The sequence below is a fragment of the Zootoca vivipara genome, chromosome 2, assembly GCF_963506605.1.
Source record: "Zootoca vivipara chromosome 2, rZooViv1.1, whole genome shotgun sequence".
Lineage (NCBI taxonomy): Eukaryota > Metazoa > Chordata > Lepidosauria > Squamata > Lacertidae > Zootoca > Zootoca vivipara.
The window spans coordinates 115,024,121-115,045,824 of NC_083277.1; the positions used below are offsets into that span (position 1 = coordinate 115,024,121).

Below are 21,704 nucleotides of genomic sequence, written 5' to 3' on the forward strand. Positions count from 1 at the left end.
AATATTTATTATTATTTATTTATTTATTTATTTTTGTACAATCATGTAATAAACTGATAGCTAAACTGGAACCCACAAAAAATGGGAGGATCCGGATGGTATGGTTTTGTTTTAAAGAAGTCCATTCATAAAGATTAATATCTATTATTGCTTGTTCTTCATTTAGGATCTGACTCTGTCATAATGCTCAATGGCCAAGACTTCAAATCTCCAGCACCAAGGTAAGTGTCTTCCTTATGGGGACCACAGCTGAGAACTCCCCTTGATGCGAAATAGAGGGATAAAGGTTCTAACGGAGAAAGTTGTGTTTAAGTCCTATTGAAATTGATAGGACAAGTTAGTTACATTCACCTTAGCAAGCTCCGTAAGTGGAAGAAGCCCTGTGCAAGGATTTTCAGCAGGGCTTCCCTCTCTCCTTCCTGCACCCCCTTGACCGGGGGGTGGTGGTCTGGGCAAACCCATGAAAGGCAGTGGTAGAGAAGACGTAGGATGCTTTTTCTGACAAGCTAAAATGCTTGTACAGAGGGAATGTTCATCATAGGGTGAGGTTGAATTCCACTCAACACATTTATTGCCCAATGGGACTGTAGCATTATTTTTGTCCCTTCTGGATTTGGGCCTGTTGGTTTAGCTTTCTATGTGTTTTCTCTTATCTAAATTTATTTTGCCAGTGGGTTTTAACTCTGTTATTAGATAGGTTAGACATTGCTCAGATGGCAGCTTGTAGTAGTAGCTTGACTACTCAGTGAAGATTCTGATCAGACCACAGCTAGATCGTGGCCTTCTTTGGGCAGAAATTTTGGGTTTCAATCCAGCAAAGCATCTTGACCACTTTTTCTGATCTGCAACTATGATTTTCATGAGGTTTTTTTTGTTGGTTTGCTTTTCAATCTGTAACTTCACAATCACATTTCGTTTCTGCTTCCAGGCTGTGAAAGTTAGGAGGCAGGAAATTGTAGGGATCAGGATATTTATAGATGCAGATACTGTGTATATAACATTTTAAATGCTACCACTTTGTATTAAAGAGGTATCTAAAGCCATGGACAATAATGTACCGGTAGTAGTAAGGTAAAGGTAAAGGTAAAGGACCCCTGACAGTTAAGTCCAGTCGCGAACGACTCCGGGGGTTGCGGTGCTCATCTCGCTTTACTGGCCGAGGGAGTCGAAGTTTGTCCGCAGACAGTTTTTCCGGGTCATGTGGCCAGCATGACTGAGCCGCTTCTGGCGAAACCAGAGCAGTGCACGGAAACGCCATTTACCTTCCCACTGAAGCGGTACCTATTTATCTACTGTGGTGCCTCGCTTAACGAATGCCCTGCTTAACGAAATTTCCGCTTAACGAAAGGTTTTTTCTAGCGGAGGTTGCCTCGCTAGACGAATTCGTTTTACGAAAAATTTGTCTAGCGAATCGCGGTTTCCCATAGGAATGCATTGAAATTCAATTAATGCGTTCCTATGGGCAAAATAAATAAATAAATAAAAATTCGATGCATTCCTATGGGATTCGCTAGACAAATTTTTCATTTTCCATGGAACGAATTAAATTCGTCTAGCGAGGCACCACTACTTGCACTTTGATGTGCTTTCGAACTGCTAGGTTGGCAGGAGCTGGGATCGAGCAACAGGAGCTCACCCCGTCACGGGGATTTGAACCGCCGACCTTCCGATCGGCAAGCCCTAGACTCTGTGGTTTACACCACAGCGTATCTAAAGCCATGGACAATACTGTAGTAGTAAAACACATCATAAAACAATACAAAAGCAGAGCACAGAAATTCAATATAATATGCTCTGAAGGTGGCAGTATGTGCCTAATGTATGTTAATGAACAGGGAATTCATGGCTGAACAAGTAGACCAGGGGTGTCAAACTCAAATTCATCGGGGGCCGCATCAGCAGTTTGGTCACCCTCAAAGGGCCGGTTGTGTCTGTAGGACTATGTGCCCACTCTTTATTATCATAAATTATTGTCACTGCATTCAATTACTACTGTTTTTTGTAATAATGTAAGCTCATTCCCGCCCCCACGCGGATCACATTCCTGCGTCGTGGCGCGTGTGTGGGAGGGGATGTAAACGAGGGAAATTTGAACAAAAGGTGGGGATCGACGGCTTCCGGGGGGGGGGGGGGGCTCAACTAAACCTTCGGCAGGAAGGAGAAAGCCACTGCTGGGATTAAAAACCTGCAGATGGAAAGAGGGCTTCCCTCTCCCACCCTGCGCACACCCAAACCCCGCTAGGCGGGATGCCACACGCTGCAACCCACCCCATGCTTTGGAGAGGGGCAGGAACATAAGGTGCAGCGCCAACTCCCTGCTTTGCTTTTGCATCCTCCCTCCTCAGTGCCAGAGTCCCTTCCCCTCGCGCTGAGGGAGGGCAGCGGATTTCCCGAGGAGGAAGGCGGCGGCAGCCCCAGCAGACGTGCATCTTCGCCTCAGAGCTGCTCTTCCCCCCACCCGCGCTGTTGTCGTCTTCGCCACCGTCTCTCCCTACCAGGAATGCAGGCAGAGGAGGCTTGAAAACCTCCCCCCCCCAAAAAAAAATCCCCTCCCACCTACTCAAACCGAGAGGCGACTCCATCTGGAGCCCTACATCACGAGGGGCTGAGAGGAGGCGGTGGCAGAGCGGGAAGAGCAGGAACCTGTGCCGCCGCCTCCCTCCCGGGCGCCCCCCGGGGAGCAGCTCCGCCGGAACTGAGAAGCCAAAGGGCGGCTCTGGATTAGGGGGCAGAGCAAAAGCCAGGCACCCTCCCGAGTGTCTATGAGGAGAAAACGGGGGAAGAGGGAAGAGAAACCCGGCTCCATCAAGAGAGCGGCTGTTGCGCTTCGCCTACTTCCCCCTCAGGCTCACTCCGCGTCCCTTTCGCCCGCTCGCTCGCTCGCCCACCTCCCGGATGCAGCCGAGGAGAGGAAGGGAAGCGGCAGGCGGTGGCTCCCCAGTGCCGCCTCACTCGCTCTCGGAGACAACAGCAAAGCCTGCCAAAAAAAAATCTAGCGCTGCTCCGTCCCGGCACCAACTTTGCTGGCGGCGCCTGTAGGGCTTTCCTACCTCCTCAGCGGGCTTCCTCCTCCTCCTCCTGCATCTCACTTCCCCGTCTGGCCGCTGTGCCACCGCCTCCCTCAGCCTCATTTGAAATTGAAATTCCCTGGCGAAGGCCGTCAGCGCGGCTCCAGCGCCCCGGCCTCCGCCTGCAGCCCCGCCCCCGGTTTTGACCCTCGGCCAATCGCAGGCTCCAGAACTACTGTCAGCGGTTGGTGTCGGCGGCGGCTATGCGGGCCACATGACGAGGTCTGGCGGGTCGGATTAGGCCCCCGGGCCTTGTGTTTGACACCCGTGAAGTAGACTGTTACTCTAACAGAGTAAGAGAGTGAGTGTGTTTGTGAGAGGGAGAGATCTTTCTGTCAATGCTGCTACCGGCTTCTCCTGTAGCCTGTTTGCAGTGCCATCTTGTGAGAGATCCCCAGCACTGCATCCCTGTCTGCACTTTATTAGGCAAGCCTCATGGCCCTTTCCAACCTTCTCACCCCTCGGGGCTCCCCAGGGTCCCTTTAAGTTGAAATTTCTCTTCATCTGATTGCAGGCTGTGCAGCTGGACTGAGCAACCACCGATCTTCTTTGTCACTTTTTTCCCAAGGTTGTCATTACTGTTCAGTGGAATTTCAGCTAAAATAACCACCTCAGAAGAACGGGGACTACTATTTGTCAGATTAAAATTAATGGACGTCCCGCCCCCTTTTATCTTGAAGACCCGCTTTTTGATATAAATTTTATGTAATTTTTTTTGGAAAAAGTTTATTTTAGGGTATCGTGTGGCCGATGTCTTCTGCCCACTAACCCATCAATCGGAATAAGGGATGCAAATGACCTTGTAGTAGCAGGACTTGACATGGTGCCCACATGTTCATGACCTGCCAACCATGCATGATTGCTCCCTTCCTTGAGCAATAGGAGCACATTTTTATTTTATTTGTAGGAGAGGTACATGTATGAACAACACTATATGTCTCTACACCTGTGTCACAGTTAAGAACAATGCTGTAATAAAGGTTCCTTTCCAAAGAGGCACCATGGAATCCAAGATGCCTAGATTCTCCTGAAGATCCTAAACACAAAACTTACTTGAATAGAGCGCTATCAGTAGACTGACACATTGAAACTATGGTATTGGGTTTAGGATTAAGGACAGGGTAAAATATTCACTCTTGCCACCCTTTAGAAATGGAGGCATGAGAATATATGTACTTTCTACTATTTGGGGCATGTACGTATGTCACACAATCCTCTAAAACTAACTTTTTTATGTAAAAAAGTAAAAACAAAATTCAAGCTATATAAACTTGATATCAAAAGGCAGGACTTCTGGATAAAGAAGACAGGGAACCTGCCACTTTTGTAACAAATAGCCCCTTTATTCTTCTCGGCTATTTTCCCACAGAATAACATTCTCAGTTTCTTGTATTCTTTTTCTTTCAGCACACCTTTCTTTGAGGCTGAATTGTGGATCAAAGAATTGTAAGTTATTTCATTTTTTTTAATATTAATGATTGCATTTGTTTCATATAGTCATCATATCCAATATCTCCAAGAGTTTGCCTTCTCTTTAAGCACACAGCTTCCAGGCTGTTGTTGCTGCCTTCCCAACATGGGTCAAAGCAGCCATGATCTGTGGCAAGGACAATCAAATGTTGTTGAACTATGAATCTTATCAGCCCTGACCATTAGTCATGCTGGCTGGGGCTGATGGAAGCTGCTGTCAAAAAAACATGTGGAGATTGCCAGGTCGATACCCCTGAACTCCTATAGGAAACAGCTGTCAAAATTCTGGATTCCCCCCCCCCATTTTTTGCTAATGAAATACTTACCTAATACAATGGTACCTCTACTTACGAATAACTCTACTTACGAATGGAGCTCCGTCCGCCATCTTGGATGCGGTTTAGTTGGATTTTTTCTACTTATGAATTTTTAGATAGGGTTGCTTCTACTTTTTTCTCTCAATGCATTCCTATGGGATTCGACTTACAAATTTTTTCAACTTACGAATGTGCGTTCGGAACGCATTAAATTCGTAAGTAGAGGTACCACTGTAGCTTTCTCCCCCATGCTTCTTGTCAGTCAGTTTGGATATGGTTTTATTATTGTTGAATGCAAGAGAGAAGCTGCTTTTCTAACCCTCTTCTAAACATCGGCATAGCTCTGGGGAGTAGACAGGACAGGACTACCCCAAGAATAGCCTGCAGGTCTGGATCCATAGAGAATGACAGAGTGCATTGGTTAATTGACCATTGCTAGCTGCAAGGAAATTTAGTTTTGGGAAAAGTCTGGTAGAATGTAAATTCCCAATGTTCAGTTGTAATATTTTAAAGTATTTTTATTTAATTAAAACAAGAACATACACAGTGGAACATGTGACCCAAAAGCAAAGAGAAACAACAAAACTGAATGCAAATTAAAATTAAATATACGTGAAGTATAATTTTAATTTTTTAAAAAATTCATATTCCCTAGGGGTAAGTGCTGTTGATATTGGGAGTAGTAGCCTAATTTCACTTGTGACATGAAGAATTTTTATTTCACATTCTACCCTTTCATCTTGGTAATCTGTGATTTACCAAAGCTGTCCTCAAAGAGAGAGAATAAAGCCCTTCAGTAAGACTAGGCAGCTCTCTATGGCCTTTGTGACACTTGTGAACGGTTTCTACATAAGTAGAAGGCAAGGGGCCTTCTGTGTAATCTGGTTGCATAGTTTAAATGTACATAAGATAGATCTTCATAAGGGGTAAAGATGACTTTTTTACATTTAAACCAGATGCTAGCAATAATGATACCGAGGGCCAAATTTTTCTCCTTGGTAAACACAGCTCAGTTCTCTCTTCATACAAAGGTGCATGAAGGGGCTGGTGTGGTTGTGCCAACAGGACTTACAGGTATCTCAATTTGGCAGAAGGAGTCAGTTTGACCCAGCCCTCTCCATCCTTCACCTCAAAGTGGCTCTGCCATAAAAATTGATCGGGAGCCTAAACAAATGCTCAAATGCCTTATATTTGAAAGTGGCAATGATGCATACACCCATTGCGGCTAATGCTGAATTCTCAATCTGCTGCGTACAAAAATGTTTCTAGAACCAGCGTATATGATTCCCGAGCCCGTGAGAGATGGCGACAGATAGAAGAGCAAAAAGCTTTGGCATTGCAATTGCAGAAGCAGGTAAGATGTTCAAATGCTCTTCCTATCAAATATTACAAAGAACAGTAAAAAACAAAACTTGGTGCCTTCCCATAAATGAATTTAGTTATTTTTTAATGTGTATCACAGTTGGGAAGGCTGCCTGGTTTCTCCAGTTACATGCCTGTCGTTGCTAATAATAATAATGGCTGCAACACCTAAAGGCTGTAAGACTCGGCTGTCTTGCTTTGAATTGTAAATTGATAAGCAAGTTATGGACCAAGACATGATCAAAACCCTATTAAAGTCAAACAAAGGATTTCTCCATTATATTTTCCACTGGTGAAGTTGGATTCTAAATTAAAATTGCCTGGCTGACTCATACGTGCAAATATAAGAGAGACACTGAAGTTGCAAAGTGAGATGTTGCTATCTTTAGGATGTGTCTTTCAGAGGCTGCAGAAACAGGAGTTTTTGGTACCTGATTCAGTCAACTTACATTTGCGAGTACCTCTCGAGAAGGAGATTCCTGTCACGATTGTGCCAGAAGAAAAGAAGACCACTGATGGGGAGGAAGAGTTCCCTGAAATTACAGAGGTAGACTTTTTAATGTAAATGTTAAAAAAACTTGACAGGCTTTAGAGAAAATCTACAGAAACAGCTGTGATTATATGATAAAGCTGCTCCTCGACTGTACTACAGTATTTGAGATCCTAGTTTGCGGAGATTGCATGAATGCTGTGCTCTAATAAAAAACAAAACAGAACACCTCTGCACATAGAAAACCAACCATGGGGAGAAGTGATCTAGCCTAGCCTGCCCACATGACATGCTGGTTTATGTACAGTGGTTTTTGGAGAATTGTTTGTGCAGGCTCCTCCTCCTAGCGGGGCCATCCACAAACTAGCACAGCTCAGCTATTAAGACCATGATTCCAGGCTCTGCTCATTCTAGAGCCCTTTCTATGCGATGAGACAAATTTAATTAGTTATCTCAGGCAAAGCTCTCCAGCTGGAAAAGCCAAAACTACGCATCTCTCTTTATTTTCTCTAGGAAATGGAGAGGGAAATAAAGAGTGTACTACGAAGCGGGAACCAGGATGAGGTGCTGAGCGAAGCCTTCCGGTTGACAATAACTAGGAAAGATATTCAGACTCTTAACCACCTCAATTGGCTCAATGATGAGGTAACCTGATCTTCACTTTTTGTACGCTGCAGTTGTTTGGTACTTGTTTAAAATCTCCAAATAAACCAAGAAGAGCCTTTCTAGATCAGACCAAATCACTGTCTAGTTCAGCATCGTGTTTCACAAAGTAGCCAACCAGAAGCCTGTATGCAGCCAGCAAAGAGGACATGAGGGCAAAATAGCCTTCTCCCACTGTCCTTCCCCACATTTGGTAATTCACAGGCAATCTGCCTTGGAACTTGAAGGCAGTATAATTATCGGTCCTCATAATTATCCATTTTTGGGAGATCAGCTGGTCTAGGAATGACAGCTCCAACGCACATCAAGATCATGGCTCATAATATCCTGGTCTTGAAACATGAGTTAGTCCATGGTGTAGATGGCCACAATCTGCATTCATAAAAAGAGTCAGATTTTTTTTGAAAAAGACAAATCAATCAGCCTTGCAGCAGTTTGAGGTCAGCAGCCTCACGGGGTACTGCCTGGCACAGCCTCGTGCACATGGATTACATATTCGTCCTTTACTAGACACCCAGTTGCTGTCACCTCCCATGATCCCTCTTTCCTCTGAGAACCTGGGCAAATGGGAAAGGAGGAGGGCACAGAGAAAGAAAGGGGTGCAGGGGAGGGACTCCTGCTCATCATCCCCCCCCAATTGCAGATCCCTCCCACCTCCTCCATTTTGCACCTTCAGCAGCAAATAATAGGTTTAGCTTGCAAAATTCTCTGTGCAGGCTACTATATAGGCATATTATTTTAGAGAATTGAAAGGGTGTTGAAGTACTTGCCATCCTTAACCTAATGAAGAATCCCCCCTTAAAAAAAGAAGCAGCAGCAGATATCTGCAGGGTTCATAGCTTGCTATCTTTCACCATTTGCTTAATGAATATTTTTTTCCCTCTTGAATGCAAAAAATGCTATTTTGAAAATTTCTGTCGTTTCCTAACATGTATTACTCTCCCCCTCAGATAATTAACTTCTACATGAATATGCTAATGGAAAGAAGTAAACAGAGGGGCTTTCCAACGGTTCATGCATTCAACACATTTTTCTTCACCAAGTTAAAAACTGCTGGGTACCAAGCTGTGAAGCGTTGGACTAAAAAAGTGGATGTATTTTCTGTTGACATCCTGCTGGTGCCTATTCACCTTGGTGTCCACTGGTGCCTAGCAGTGAGTATATTTTACAGGTTTGGGGGTGTTTTGTTTATTTGTTCCAAGTTCTCATTCTCGCTTCTGCTTCTCTGGAATGTGCTCCGAACAATATCACAGTGGCTCCTCTTTTGTAGCGTACTTGTGAGCTGACATTTTCATAAAGCTCAGTGGCTATGAAGATCTACAGACTTGTGGATACATTGAAAACTGCCACAGGGCTGTGTGTTTGTGCAGATATCAGTTTTGCTCAGCTACACAAATGTAGCCATATCTTTGTGTGGCTGGGCAAGATATTAACTCCTAAATAGGCATGGGCGATATATTGTCCAAAACCAGTTTGAAGTACACATCATGATAATTGTTTCACAATATTTGAGCTGGCAATACAGTGGTACCTCAGTTGTCAAACATAATCTGTTCCAGAAGACTGTTTGACTTCGAAACATTCGACAATTGAGGCGCCAATGGGCGGTTGGTAAATTCCATTGAGCAAATGGAGAAAAGCACCATGAGGCCTCGCAGGCTGCCACATTCTGTTCTGCTGCTGCCAGGTCTTGCTGTTACTGCTGCCCCCTCCCATCGCCGCCATGAGGACTCTCAGACCACAACTGATTGTGCCGCCATCACCAGGCCTTGCAAATTGTTGCCACCACTGCCGACATGTACCAGTCATGGCAGGCTGTTTCTGACACTGCTACTTCTGCCTCCTAGCAGGCCTGCTGGCATTCCCAGGTTATTTGTAATCACCATGTCTCATCACTGGATTGTCCTGAATTTGGTAGCCGAGCCCAAAACCAAAAGTCCTGTTGGGATACATTTTGGCTTGCCTGCTCCTGAAGGTGACCATGAGGTGATTGATAATATCATCATTTATCACTTTTAGACACTTAAGCAGTAGCAGTTGCCAGGACAGTGTCCTCTTCGCTTCTGCGTACAGTAGTTCCTTCCTTATTTCGGATATTGTGATATATTGATATATCACAAAGTTTAGCTGGTGATATTTCGCAATATTGAAACCCAGTTATTGCCCAGCCCTACTCCTAAACTAAAGAGAAGCATATATATATTTGGTCAAGTTACTTTGGTGAAGGACTTAATCTTTTCAAATTCTTTTTTTCTATAGAAAGCAAGGCTGGATGTTTTCTAAATGCTTTCTAGAAAGCTCTGAGTTGTAAGTGTGTCCGTGGTTTAATGAGATGTTCTGTCTTACTTAGGTTATTGACTTCAGGAAAAAAAGCATCACCTACTACGATTCAATGGGAGGAACCAACACTGAAGCTTGCAAGATATTGTTGTGAGTGTCCCAATTTATTTAAATATATTCAAGTTTTTCTTTTTTTTTTTTTTGAATTTCATTTATTTATTAAGCATCAATCTTTGTACAACTCAACATAAACAATAAACAAATAATCTGTAAATCAATGAACATAAAAAATAATCCATAATATCCACAAATAATAATCATAACAATAAAAACAAACCAAAAAAAAAAAAGAACAAACATACAAACAAAAACAAAAAAAAACAAAATATACAGAGTTTCACCATTTACCAATCACCAGTTACCAATCACCCCCCAGCTCCTACCCACCCCCATAAGCTTCCCTCCTTTATTTACCCGACTTCTTTTTTCACTTTGGTTTCAATTTCTAATTATAGTCCATCACTTATATATTTTCTCTGCATGCATTCTTCCTTTCCTGTATTCCTCTATCACTCTTATCTTATATCTCCACTCTTTATTTTTATAACCCTTCATATCTTTTTATTCTAAACATGTGAGCATACCCTCTTTTAAAAAATATTTTTTTATATATTCATCATAACTTTCCCATTCGCTTCTTAACTTTTGTTTCGGTTGATTTCTCAAGGCTACTGTTAGCTTGGCCATTAATAAGTACTCACTAAGCTTGTTTATCCACTCTTCTTTCGTTGGTATTTTGGATGTCTTCCAATATGTAGCTATTAGAACCCTGGCTGCTGTGCACGCATACAAGAACACTGTCTTATTCTTTGGGGGGATCTCTTCGCTTAATAAACCTAATAGGTAAATCTCTGGTTTTTTCTTTATCGATTTTTTCATCATTTTCTTTAATTCTTCATGAATCATTAACCAAAACTTTTTTATTACTTGACACGTCCACCACATATGTATAAATGTGCCAGGTTCCTGATTACCTCTCCAACATAAATTATTTTTCAATTTATATATTTTGGCCATCTTTACAGGTGTTAAGTACCACCTAAAATACATTTTGATAAAATTTTCTTTTATATTATAAGAAGCCGTAAACCTTATATCCTGCTTCCATAATTTCTCCCATTGATCGATTTGTATTGTCCGACCGAGATCCTGGGACCATTTGATCATAGATTCTGTCGTCTCTTCTTGAAATAAGTCCCACCCCAGTAATAGATTATATGTTCTGGATAGCAAATTGCTTTTATTTTCAATGAATTCTCTTTCAAATAATGAATCTTCTTTTGCAAAACCTATCTTTTTGTCTGCTCTAAATATATTGACCAACTGTATATATTGCCAATTACTGATACCATAACATTTTAATTCTTCATATGACTTTAATTTATACCCCTCATGGTGCTCTTCTATTAATTGTTTGTATATAGGCCATTTTGTATCAGTGGTTAATTTTTTGCGTGCATAAGCCTCTATGGGAGAAATCCATAGCGGCGTTTTCAAATCAATATACCTCTTATATTTGACCCAAACCTTATATAATGCCCCTCTTAATATATGGTTGGTAAATTCTTTATTTATTTTAGCTTTTCCGTAATTCAGGTATGCATGCCAACCATAGCTAGAGTTAAAGCTCTCAAGATCCAAAATTTTTGTATTTTCTAATTTCATCCAATCCCGCATCCATATTAAGCATTCTGCCTCATAATATAATCGTAAATTTGGTAGTGAGAGCCCCCCCTTTTCCTTCTTTTGTGTCAATAATCCAAATTTTATACGAGGTTTTTTGCCCTGCCATATAAATTTAGTTATGTCTTTCCTCCAGGTATCGAAGCAATCCTCTTTTATTATCACCGGTATAGTTTGGAATAGATAAAGCATTTTTGGTAATATATTCATTTTGATAACTGAGACCCTTCCCCACAATGATAAATGCAATTTGTTCCACCTATCCAAATCTCTTTTAACTTCTTTCCAAACTCTCTCATAATTATTTTTGAATAAATTTATGTTCTTCATAGTGATATCTATTCCCAAATATTTGGCTTTATTCACAACTTTTAACCCCACCTCCTCTTCTAATTTCTTTTGGTCTTTTTCCTGTACATTTTTTATTAATAATTTGGTTTTTTCTTTATTTAATTTGAATCCGGATACTTCCCCAAACTTTCTAATTATTTCCAATGCTTTGCTAATGCTCTTCTCTGGATCCTCTGTTGTTATTAGGATATCATCCGCGAAGGCTCTCACCTTGAAAATTTCCTTTCCTAGTGTGATTCCAGTAATTTCCTCCTCAGCCCTTATCTGATTCAGCAATACTTCCAGTGATAAAATAAACAATATCGGTGAAAGGGGACACCCCTGTCTAGTTCCTTTTTCCACTACAAACCAATCTGTTTTATCTCCATTTATAATTATATTTGCAATTTGCTTTTGATATATTGCTTTAACTCCCCTACAATAATCTTCGCCTAGCCTTGCCATTTCCAAAACCTTATAGAGAAAGGATCTTGATAGGCTGTCAAACGCTTTTTCCGCGTCCACTAGTACAAAGCCGGCTCTTTTACTGGGTCTAAGTTCCAAATATTCTATTAAATCAATAACTACTCTCATGTTAGTTTTTATATATCTTCCCGGTAGGAACCCTGACTGATCTGTATTTATTACATCTTTCATAACCCTTTTTAATCTATCAGCCAGGATTCCCGCAAAGATCTTGTAGTCATTGTTTAACAGAGAGATCGGTCTGTAGTTATTTACCAATTCTCCATCCGTTCCTGGTTTGTGTATTAGTGTAATAGTAGCTTCTTGCCAGGATTCTGGAATTGAGCCTTCTTTCATGATTTTATTCAGCAGGATTTTCAATGGCAATACTAGCGAATCCTCAACTTTTTTATAATGTATCGCAGCTAGCCCATCTGGGCCAGGTGCCTTTCCTATTTTCATCTTTGCAATTGCCTGGTGTACCTCCATCAGCGATATTGGTTCATTTAAATACTTCATATTTTCCTGATTAACCATGGGGATTTCCTTCCCTTGTAAATATTTCGTTACCTCTTGTTCTGTCTCTTGGCCTTTGCTATATAATCCTTTAAAGAATTTTAAAAAACCCTCTTTAATTTTCTCCTCTGTATCTAGTACCTGCCCTCCATATACGATTTTATTCACATATCTTTCTTTCTGTTTTTTCTTTATTTGCCAGGCGAGCAATTTTCCAGGCCTGTTCCCGCTTTCAAATGTTTTTTGCTTCATCCACTTTAATTTATTCTCCAGCTCCTCCGACAAAAGTGTGGATAATTGAGACTGCAATAATTTGGCTTTGTTTTTTAATTCCTTATCTCTTGGGTTCTTATTTAATAGCCCCTCATTCAATTCTATCTCTTTCTGTGTCTGTTTTAACTTAAGCTCCTTCGTTCTTTTTTGTATTATACTCTGTTGAATATAGAAGCCCCTTATGTATGCTTTCCCCGCATCCCAGACCGTTCTTATATCTATATCTTGTGTCATATTTATATCAAAATATTCCTTCATTCTTTTTTGTGCCTCTTTTACTATTTTTTCATCATTTAATAACCACTCATTCATCCTCCAACTTTTATTCCTTCTACTACTCCCTTTTAACTCCAGCTTCATCGGATTATGGTCTGTGATGGATTTTGGCATTATTTCAACTTTAGAAATTTTTGTCATTAAAACTTTTGAAGCCCATATGGCATCAATTCTGCTGCAAGATTTGTTAGCCTCCGAATAAAATGTATACTGTCGCACTTTATCATTTTTCGCCCTCCATGCATCCTCCAAACCGTGGTCGTCCACCAGTTGGAAGAAGGTCCCTGGTAATCTTCCTGATTTTAATCTTGATTTAGCATTGTTTTGGGATCTATCCCATTCTACTGATGTCACCCCATTCCAATCCCCCATTAATATCATATCATCATCATTATAATCATTTAACATCTTATGCAATTTCTCAAAGAAGGGTCCTTGATTCCCATTTGGGGCATATATTCCTACTAAGAGTAATTTCTTATTTTCTTTAATTACTTGTACCCCCAGTATCCTTCCCTCTTGATCTTTAAATTTATATTCAGCTTTTAATTTGGGATTTATATACATGACAACTCCCCTTTTTTTTACCTTATCTGAATTTATATATTCTTCTCCCAATCTTTTGTTAATCAAGATCCTTTTATGTTTTTGTGCGATATGTGTCTCTTGCAGACAGATCACGTCCCATTTCCCCTTTTTTAATATATGTTCTATTTTGTTTCTCTTTTTCTTATCATTTAGGCCATTTACGTTCCAGGATGTTATCCTAAGCTCCATTTGTTATATTCACTACAGTCGAAGAAATTTAATCACTTTATTTGAATACCTTACAGAATCACCAACAGAAATTCTAAACCAAAAGAAAGCAAAGTCACTTATAAAATGGTTCTTCGTTATTGTGTTCGTTTTACGTTGTCACCCCCAATCTCTCTGCCTCCTCCTCTCCTACTCCTTCCTCTTCCTCTCTTTCCGAATCCCCCTCTTCCCCCAGTTCCTTTCTATATGTTCTTCTAACCTTCTCCATCACATCTACTGATCTGATAACCTTCCTTGTGTCTTTAATGGTGAAGGACAGACCTTCCGGGACTAGCCATTTGAATCTAATCCCTTTCAGTTTCAGCGCGTCTGTTAGAACCTTATATTTTTCCCTCTTTTTCAAAATGCGCTTTGGAATTTCTTTATATATGATTACATTATTGCCATCTATTCTCAATCTCCGTTTTTGCAATATCTTATCCTTTAACAATCTGGAATTCAGATACACCAGACAATCTCCTGGACCTCTGTATTGTTTTTTCCCCTCCGGTCTCACTCTAAATATTTTATCCACATCCATTATCAACTCTTCTTCTCTTACTCCCAGCCATTCCGCTAATTCTTTTATCAATTTACTCATAATATCCTCTCCCTGCACCTCCGGAACGCCCCTAAATCTCAAAATTAACTCCCTCTGATACATTTCCAAAATCGCAATTTGGTCCAGGATATCTTCCTGGGCCTGCTTCAGTTGACTCATTCCCACATTAGTGGTATCTTGGTATTTCTTTAAATCTCTGTTCTCTTGCTGGATTTTCTTTGTAATATCTTTCATCATCTCCTCTTGTTTCATCACTTTTGTATTTACTTCCGCCACTGATTTTTCAGTCTCCATGTTTTTGATTGTTAAATCCTTTATCTGTCCTGATAAGTCCGTAATTATTTTCGAATTTTGTTCTATCAATTTGGAATTCTGTTCTATTTTGAGTCCCATATTGTCCAGCTTATCATTCAATGTTTTGTTCATATTTATTATCAGTTCTCTAATATCTGCATTATGGTCCATTTCCGGAGCGGATTGTCTTCTCGGCAGAGCCGCTGGGATCGTCATTTGAGATTGTCCTTTTTTAGTTGATGTCATGGTTCTTCCTCTATATACACAATGTACAAAGTTAATCAATTGCAGTCCCCACCCTATTAAATATATTCAAGTTTTTCGCAGCCCAAAGGTGAAGAGAGAATGCAAGACCTTCAGGTGGATAAAAATCAATCTTTATTGCTGTGATTACATAAAGAAATGACTAAATCAAAAGGGATAGCTAACAGCAAGCATGCCCTGGTAACCCAAGGGGCAGATGTTACATTTGTTTCTTTGAGGTGTAGCTTCCAACTTTTTTTAGATAGCAGTGACATAAACGTTTTCTTCAACTAAACAGACTTGCTGTTGAGCTACAGCCTCTTGAGTTCTTATAAGAAATTGAATTATTTAAAATATTTCTACCCTAGCTGTCACAGTGGCCGGAGTGGGCTACTTCAGAGTAACGACGCTACGCAGCTCTGCATTTTATTCTTTTATTGGTGCTGCGTATTTACAGTGCTGAAGTCATTGCTATTTACACGGAGTGATGTGGTCAGTCGGTTCCAGAACCTCCGAATGGCTTTTGGCGCGTCTTTCTCCAACACAAAAGCTTTGGCAGACCCATCCTCTTTCCCCTCCTCTTTCTGCGTAATTCCGGAGTTGGGGGGATGGGTCTCCCTCCCTTATTCGCCCCTTCCTGTCCCACCTGGGACCCTGGCTCCTCTACCTTGCCTGAGCCTCGGACACGACTTCCTGCTTCCCCATTGGAATCGGAACTCTCTCTGCTTTCCCCTGTGCTCGGGGATGGGCTTGAACTCAGGAGGGGAGGGACTTCGCGATATCCCTTGTCCCTCACATCCACCCCCCTCCCAAGCTCTCCTTCACCCCTCCCCAGGTCCCCCCCAGGTGTCGGTGACGACTGGAAGCCTAAGAACTCAGTGCTTTCCGAGCCCGTTGGTGTGAACACCTCCCCCCAGTCCTGCGAGTCCCCCCCTTCCGCCTGGGAGGACGGGAATCCCAAAAAGTCCGTGGCGTCAGAGCTGGTAGGGGTGAAAATGTTCTGCCAATCTGTTCCTTCCTCTGACTGGGTGGATCTCGGTGACACCCATACCTCATCCTCTGGTTCCTCAAACTCCGCTTCCCAGCGCCATGGTGAACTGCTCTCCCGTGCTTCCTCCCCCTCCCCCTCCCTTTCCATGTGCCAGGGCTTGGGTCTATGGGGAAAGAGGGCGTGAAATTCCTCTACCAGGAATTCCTCCTGTATCTGAGTGGCTGGGACCCATTCATTCTGTGACGGTGGAGCATCCTCCCATGCCATGAGGTACTCCAGGCCCCCCACCCCTCTCCGTGAATCAAGGATGGCCGTGGCCTCATTGAGTTGCTCCCTGCCTTCCCTCTCCCCCCCTCCCTCGGGGGTTTGTTCGCTGCCTCGGAGCCTGCTGCTTTCCCTGTATGGCGACAGCAGCTATCTATGAAACACTGGGTGCACCCTCATGTCCTCTGGCAGTGCCAGCCTGTATGCCACCGGGTTGACCTGTTGCGTGACCGTGAAGGGGCCCAACCTTCTGGGCGCCAGCTTTTTGCACCTCCCTCTGATGGGAAGGCCCTCCGAGGACAACCAAACTTTGTCCCCCACCCTAATGACCTCCCCCGGTCGCCTGTGGCGATCTGCCCCCTTCTTGTACGCTTCCTTGGCTCTCTCCAAGTGTTCTCTGAGCTGCTGGTGCACCGTCTCCAGTTCCTCTGCCCAATCCTCAGCCTGTGGGCCCTCCTCCTCCTCCTCCCCCTCCCTCTCTGGGAAAGATCTGAGGTCGCGCCCGTAATTGGCCTTAAAGGGCGACACCCCTGTGGAGACGTGCACCGCATTGTTGTAGGCAAATTCTGCCAGTGGCAGGCGATCCACCCAGTCCGTTTGCCGCTGGCTGACGTAGCATCTCAGGTACTGCTGCAGAATGGCGTTGACCCTCTCCGCCTGTCCATTGGTCTGCGGGTGTCTAGCCGTCGACAAGCTGACCTCCACCTGCAGGAGGTTCATGAGCCGCCGCCAGAACCTGGAAACAAATTGGCGGCCACGATCCGAAATAACCCTTAAAGGTAATCCATGCAGTCTGAATACGTGGTCCACAAACAGTTTGGCTGTCTCTTCTGCAGAGACCGCCCTGGCACACGGTATAAAGTGGCACATTTTGGACATGAGGTCCACCACCACCAACACTGCGGTCTTGCCCCTGGAAGAAGGCAGATCTGTGATGAAGTCCATGGACACCACTTCCCACGGCCTGTGTGGCGTGGCTAAGGGCTCCAGCAATCCCGGTGGCGCTGCTCTGACCACCTTTGCCCGCTGGCAGGTGTCACAGCCCCGTACATAGTATCGAACATCTTCCCGCACCCCTGGCCACCAGAAGTGTCTCATGACTAGGTGAGCGGTTTTGTCCCTCCCAAAATGACCCGCCGTTGGGTTGTCGTGCATCTGCTTGAGGACCGTACGTCTAAGCTGGGTGGTGGGCAGGTACAGTGCACCCTTGTAGAAAAGCAGCCCCCTGCGTTCTGCAAAGTCTTTTGCCTGCTCCCCCCCCCCCTCTCAGTTCTCTGAAGATGCGGTTGGCAAATTCATCCGCTGCCGTCAGTGCTGTGAGTTCTGCCTCGCTCACCACTGCTGCTCCGCAGGACCATGCTGACGGGGGGAAAATGTGCCTGGGTGCCGGTGGCGCCTCCTCCTCCATGTACTCTGGCTTGCGGGAGAGGGCATCCGCCCTGACATTCTGCTCTCCCGGGATGTAGTGTATGGAGAAGTTGAAGTTCGAGAAGAACTCTGCCCACCGTATCTGCCGCTGGTTGAGCACCCTGGCAGTTCTCCAGAACTCCAGGTTCTTGTGGTCTGTGCACACCTGGATGGGGTGCTTGGCGCCCACCAGGAAGTGTCTCCAGTGCTGGAACGCAGCGTGGATCGCAAGAAGTTCCCGATCAAACACCCGTGTAGTTTCGCTCTGGCTGGGTCAACTTCCTGGAGAAGAAGGCACAGGGTCTCCACTCTCTGTTGGCGTCCAGTTGCAACAAAATGGCGCCCACAGCTTTATCAGAAGCATCTGTCTCCACACGTAGGGGCGCGTCCTGAACCACGTGGAACAGGTTCTGGTCTGAGGCGAACACCCTCTTGAGGCTTTCGAACGCTGCTTGCGCCTCTGGTGTCCACCTGAACTTCTGCTTGCCTCTCAGGCAGTCAGTGATGGGAGCCGTAACGCGAGAGAAGTTCTTGATGAACTTCCTGTAGAAGTTGGCGAAGCCTAGTAGGCGTTGGGCATCTTTGCGCGTCCTGGGGCTGTGCCAGTCCAGGATGGCCTGCACCTTGTCCTTGTCCATCGCCAGCCCCTTGTCTGACAGCTTGTAGCCCAGGAAGTCCACCTCCTTGGTGTGAAACTTGCACTTCTCCAGCTTCACATACAGGTGGTTCTCCTTCAGGCGCTGCAACACCTCCCTGACATCTTTCACATGCTGCACTGGGTCATCGGAATAGATAAGGATGTCATCCAGGAAGACCAAGCATTTCCTGAAGAGGAGGGACCCCAGGACGTGGTGCATGAAGGCCTGGAAGCATGCTGAGCCCCCTTGCAACCCGAAGGGCATCACCAGATATTCAAAAGAGCCCAGAGGCGTGAACATCGTGGTTTTCCATTCATCGCCTTCCCGGATCCTGATCAAGTTGTACGCCCCCCTCAGGTCTAGCTTGGTGAAAATCTTGCCCCTGCGTGCCGCTGTCAGGAGATCATCCACTCTGGGCATGGGGAAAGCCACTGGCTCTGTCACTGAATTCAGCCGTCTAAAATCCACCACAAGACGGCGCTGTTGCGTGTCTTTCTTGTCCACCCAGAAGACCGGGCTGCCCCCTGCTGCCTTGCTTTCTCTGATGAACCCCCGCTTGAGGTTCTTGTCGATGAAAGCGCGCAGATCCTCCAGTTCCTGGTCTGACATGGCGTACAGCTTGGCTGGGGGTATAGTTGCCCCTGGCACCAGGTTGATCTGGCAGTCAAAAGGCCTGTGTGGGGGTAGGTGGTCGGACTCCGCTTCGCTGAAGACCTCCTGCAGGTCCCAGTACGGCTTGGGTATCGCCTCACCCCCTTTGACGTGCATGGTGGCCACCGTGGCTATCGGAGGCCCCTCCCCTGGTTGGTGCTGCATGCAATGTTCCAGGCAAAAGTCCGATCCAAAAGTGATGCATCTCTGGTGCCAACTGATGGAGGGGTCGTGGCGCGCCAGCCAGCTCATGCCCAAGACGATGGGGGGGTCTGAGATGGTGGTGACGTTGAATGCCAGTGTCTCTGCGTGCCTTCCCACCGTCATTTTCATGGGGGGGGTTTGATGAGTGATGGCCCCTCCCAGCAGCTCTCTGCCGTCAATGGTCGCCATGTGCAGAGGAAAATCCAGCTGCAGAAGCTGGATCTGGTGCTCTTCTGCAAAGTTTCTCGAGAAGAAGTTCGCTGACGCCCCACTGTCAATTAGGGCGAGGACCGTCAGGGGATAGCCATTTGGGAGCGTGAGCGTCACTTCTAGAACCACTCCTGCTCTGGGAGGGGTGGGCTGGCTCTGCTCCTCTCTGTGCGGGTGGGTGGGCTGGGGCTGTTGTCTGCTGACTGTGCCTGGCTGCCACCCCTTGTCTCCTGCAGCCAGGCTTTCCCGTTTCCCTGCTGTGGTGCTGCGTCAGTGGGGGAGGGCACAACCGTTCCCGCCTTTCCTTGCCACTCCCTGCGATGTGGGCAGTCTCTGACGAGATGCTGGGGGGAGTTGCAGAGAAAGCAATTCCCACCCCTTCCCTCCTTGCGTCTTGGCGCCGCTGGGGTTTGAAAAGCCCGCGCGCGCGCGCGCGCTATCAATCTGCATGGGTTCCTGGTCCTGGCTGGCCCCAGGCGTGGCTTGAACGGGTTGTTGGGGGAGTGGCTTCTCCTGCGACCGTGGGAACCAAGCCCGCTTTGCGCGCGTTGCTTGCTTGTCGCTCCACCGGGATTCCTGTCTCACCCCCACCGCCAGAGCCGCTTTGCTCAGCTGATCCATATTACTGGGCTTTGGACCTCTCGAGAGCTCATCCTTCACCTCCTCATGCAACCCCAAGTAGAACGCCGCTTGCATTGGGGGTGACTCTAGTTCCCACCCCAATCTGTGCACCAGCATGGTGAATTTCGCCCAATACGCGCGAACTGTCATATTTCCTTGGCGTAAATTATGAAGTTCCTCCTTAGTCTGGTCCATATGACTATCGGACGAATACATCGTTTTCAAACCTTCTAGAAATAGTTTGACATTCTTCATGCAAGGATTCTTTGTTGCGATTAACGGTCTTAGCCACTCCCTGGCTGCCCCGGTAAGGTGCTCCACAATAAACGCTACCCTGTGCTCATCATCAGGGAACTCATCGTGGTGAAGCTCAAGAGCATACACAATCTCAGTCTCAAAGCCCTGATATTCCCTCGGGTCTCCATTGAACTTGCTTACTAGGGTCCCGGCTCTCCTTCCTGGCAGCACTTGGACTTGGGGTGCCCCTCCCGCCTTGTTTTTCTCTGCATCCAGCTTGTTTTGGAGGTCTACCGCCACCGCCCTTAATTCCTGCTCTCTTTCCTGTAGCGCTCTCACCTGTTCCGCAAGTTGTAGCCGGTTGTCCTGGACCTTCTTAGTCTCTTCTTTAGCTGCCTTCAATTCCCCCTGCGCCTGCAGCGACAGCTGCTGCAGTTCTTGCTGGGCTTTCTCCGCGATCTGCCGCCATCTCTCCGCCTCTGACACGCTCATCCCGGCAACTCCAAAGTAGCCCAAAAAAGGATTCGGAGGTTGCTGTCACAGTGGCCGGAGTGGGCTACTTCAGAGTAACGACGCTACGCAGCTCTGCATTTTATTCTTTTATTGGTGCTGCGTATTTACAGTGCTGAAGTCATTGCTATTTACACGGAGTGATGTGGTCAGTCGGTTCCAGAACCTCCGAATGGCTTTTGGCGCGTCTTTCTCCAACACAAAAGCTTTGGCAGACCCATCCTCTTTCCCCTCCTCTTTCTGCGTAATTCCGGAGTTGGGGGGATGGGTCTCCCTCCCTTATTCGCCCCTTCCTGTCCCACCTGGGACCCTGGCTCCTCTACCTTGCCTGAGCCTCGGACACGACTTCCTGCTTCCCCATTGGAATCGGAACTCTCTCTGCTTTCCCCTGTGCTCGGGGATGGGCTTGAACTCAGGAGGGGAGGGACTTCGCGATATCCCTTGTCCCTCACACTAGCCTTTCACTAAAAAGTGTTCAAGGCAACTTACAAGTTTGAAGTAAAATGCCAGTTACAACAACAGACTATAGAAAACCAAACAAGAATAGAAAGAAAGGCCTTGGAAATTGGATCTCTGAGTATAATGTTCTTAAGGTAACCCAGTATTTGATGGCCCTTTCCATTTGGAAAAAGATGCCAGGAAGATATAGAATAAAAGGACATATGCATCAGAGACTGCAATATTTTCAGCAGTTGCAAGAGTATGAAGTTTTCCCGAAAACAAATGGGGGGGATTAATCAAGTCTAAGAATGCACTGCCTTGTAACTTTGAAGTGGCAATGGCCTGGAGAGGAATTTCAATCTTAATTGTTGATCGAATATTTT

The 21,704-nt window shown here is 45.2% G+C and overlaps 1 protein-coding gene across 5 annotated transcripts in view; it reads left to right on the forward strand.

Annotated features, from left to right (window-relative positions):
* SENP1 (SUMO specific peptidase 1) overlaps positions 1-21,704 on the forward strand; it is a 43,885-nt gene that overhangs the window by 12,726 nt on the left and 9,455 nt on the right. For all 5 annotated transcript variants that reach the window (XR_009557225.1, XM_060272094.1, XM_060272095.1 and 2 more), the window contains 7 exons: positions 167-221; positions 4,476-4,514; positions 6,125-6,209; positions 6,621-6,764; positions 7,221-7,352; positions 8,321-8,524; positions 9,721-9,800. Coding sequence is in view for 4 of the 5 variants with exons in the window: in XM_060272094.1 (XP_060128077.1) it covers positions 167-221; positions 4,476-4,514; positions 6,125-6,209; positions 6,621-6,764; positions 7,221-7,352; positions 8,321-8,524; positions 9,721-9,800 (739 nt within the window). In the remaining variant the exon portion in view is untranslated. The remainder of the gene's footprint in view (positions 1-166; positions 222-4,475; positions 4,515-6,124; positions 6,210-6,620; positions 6,765-7,220; positions 7,353-8,320; positions 8,525-9,720; positions 9,801-21,704) is intronic.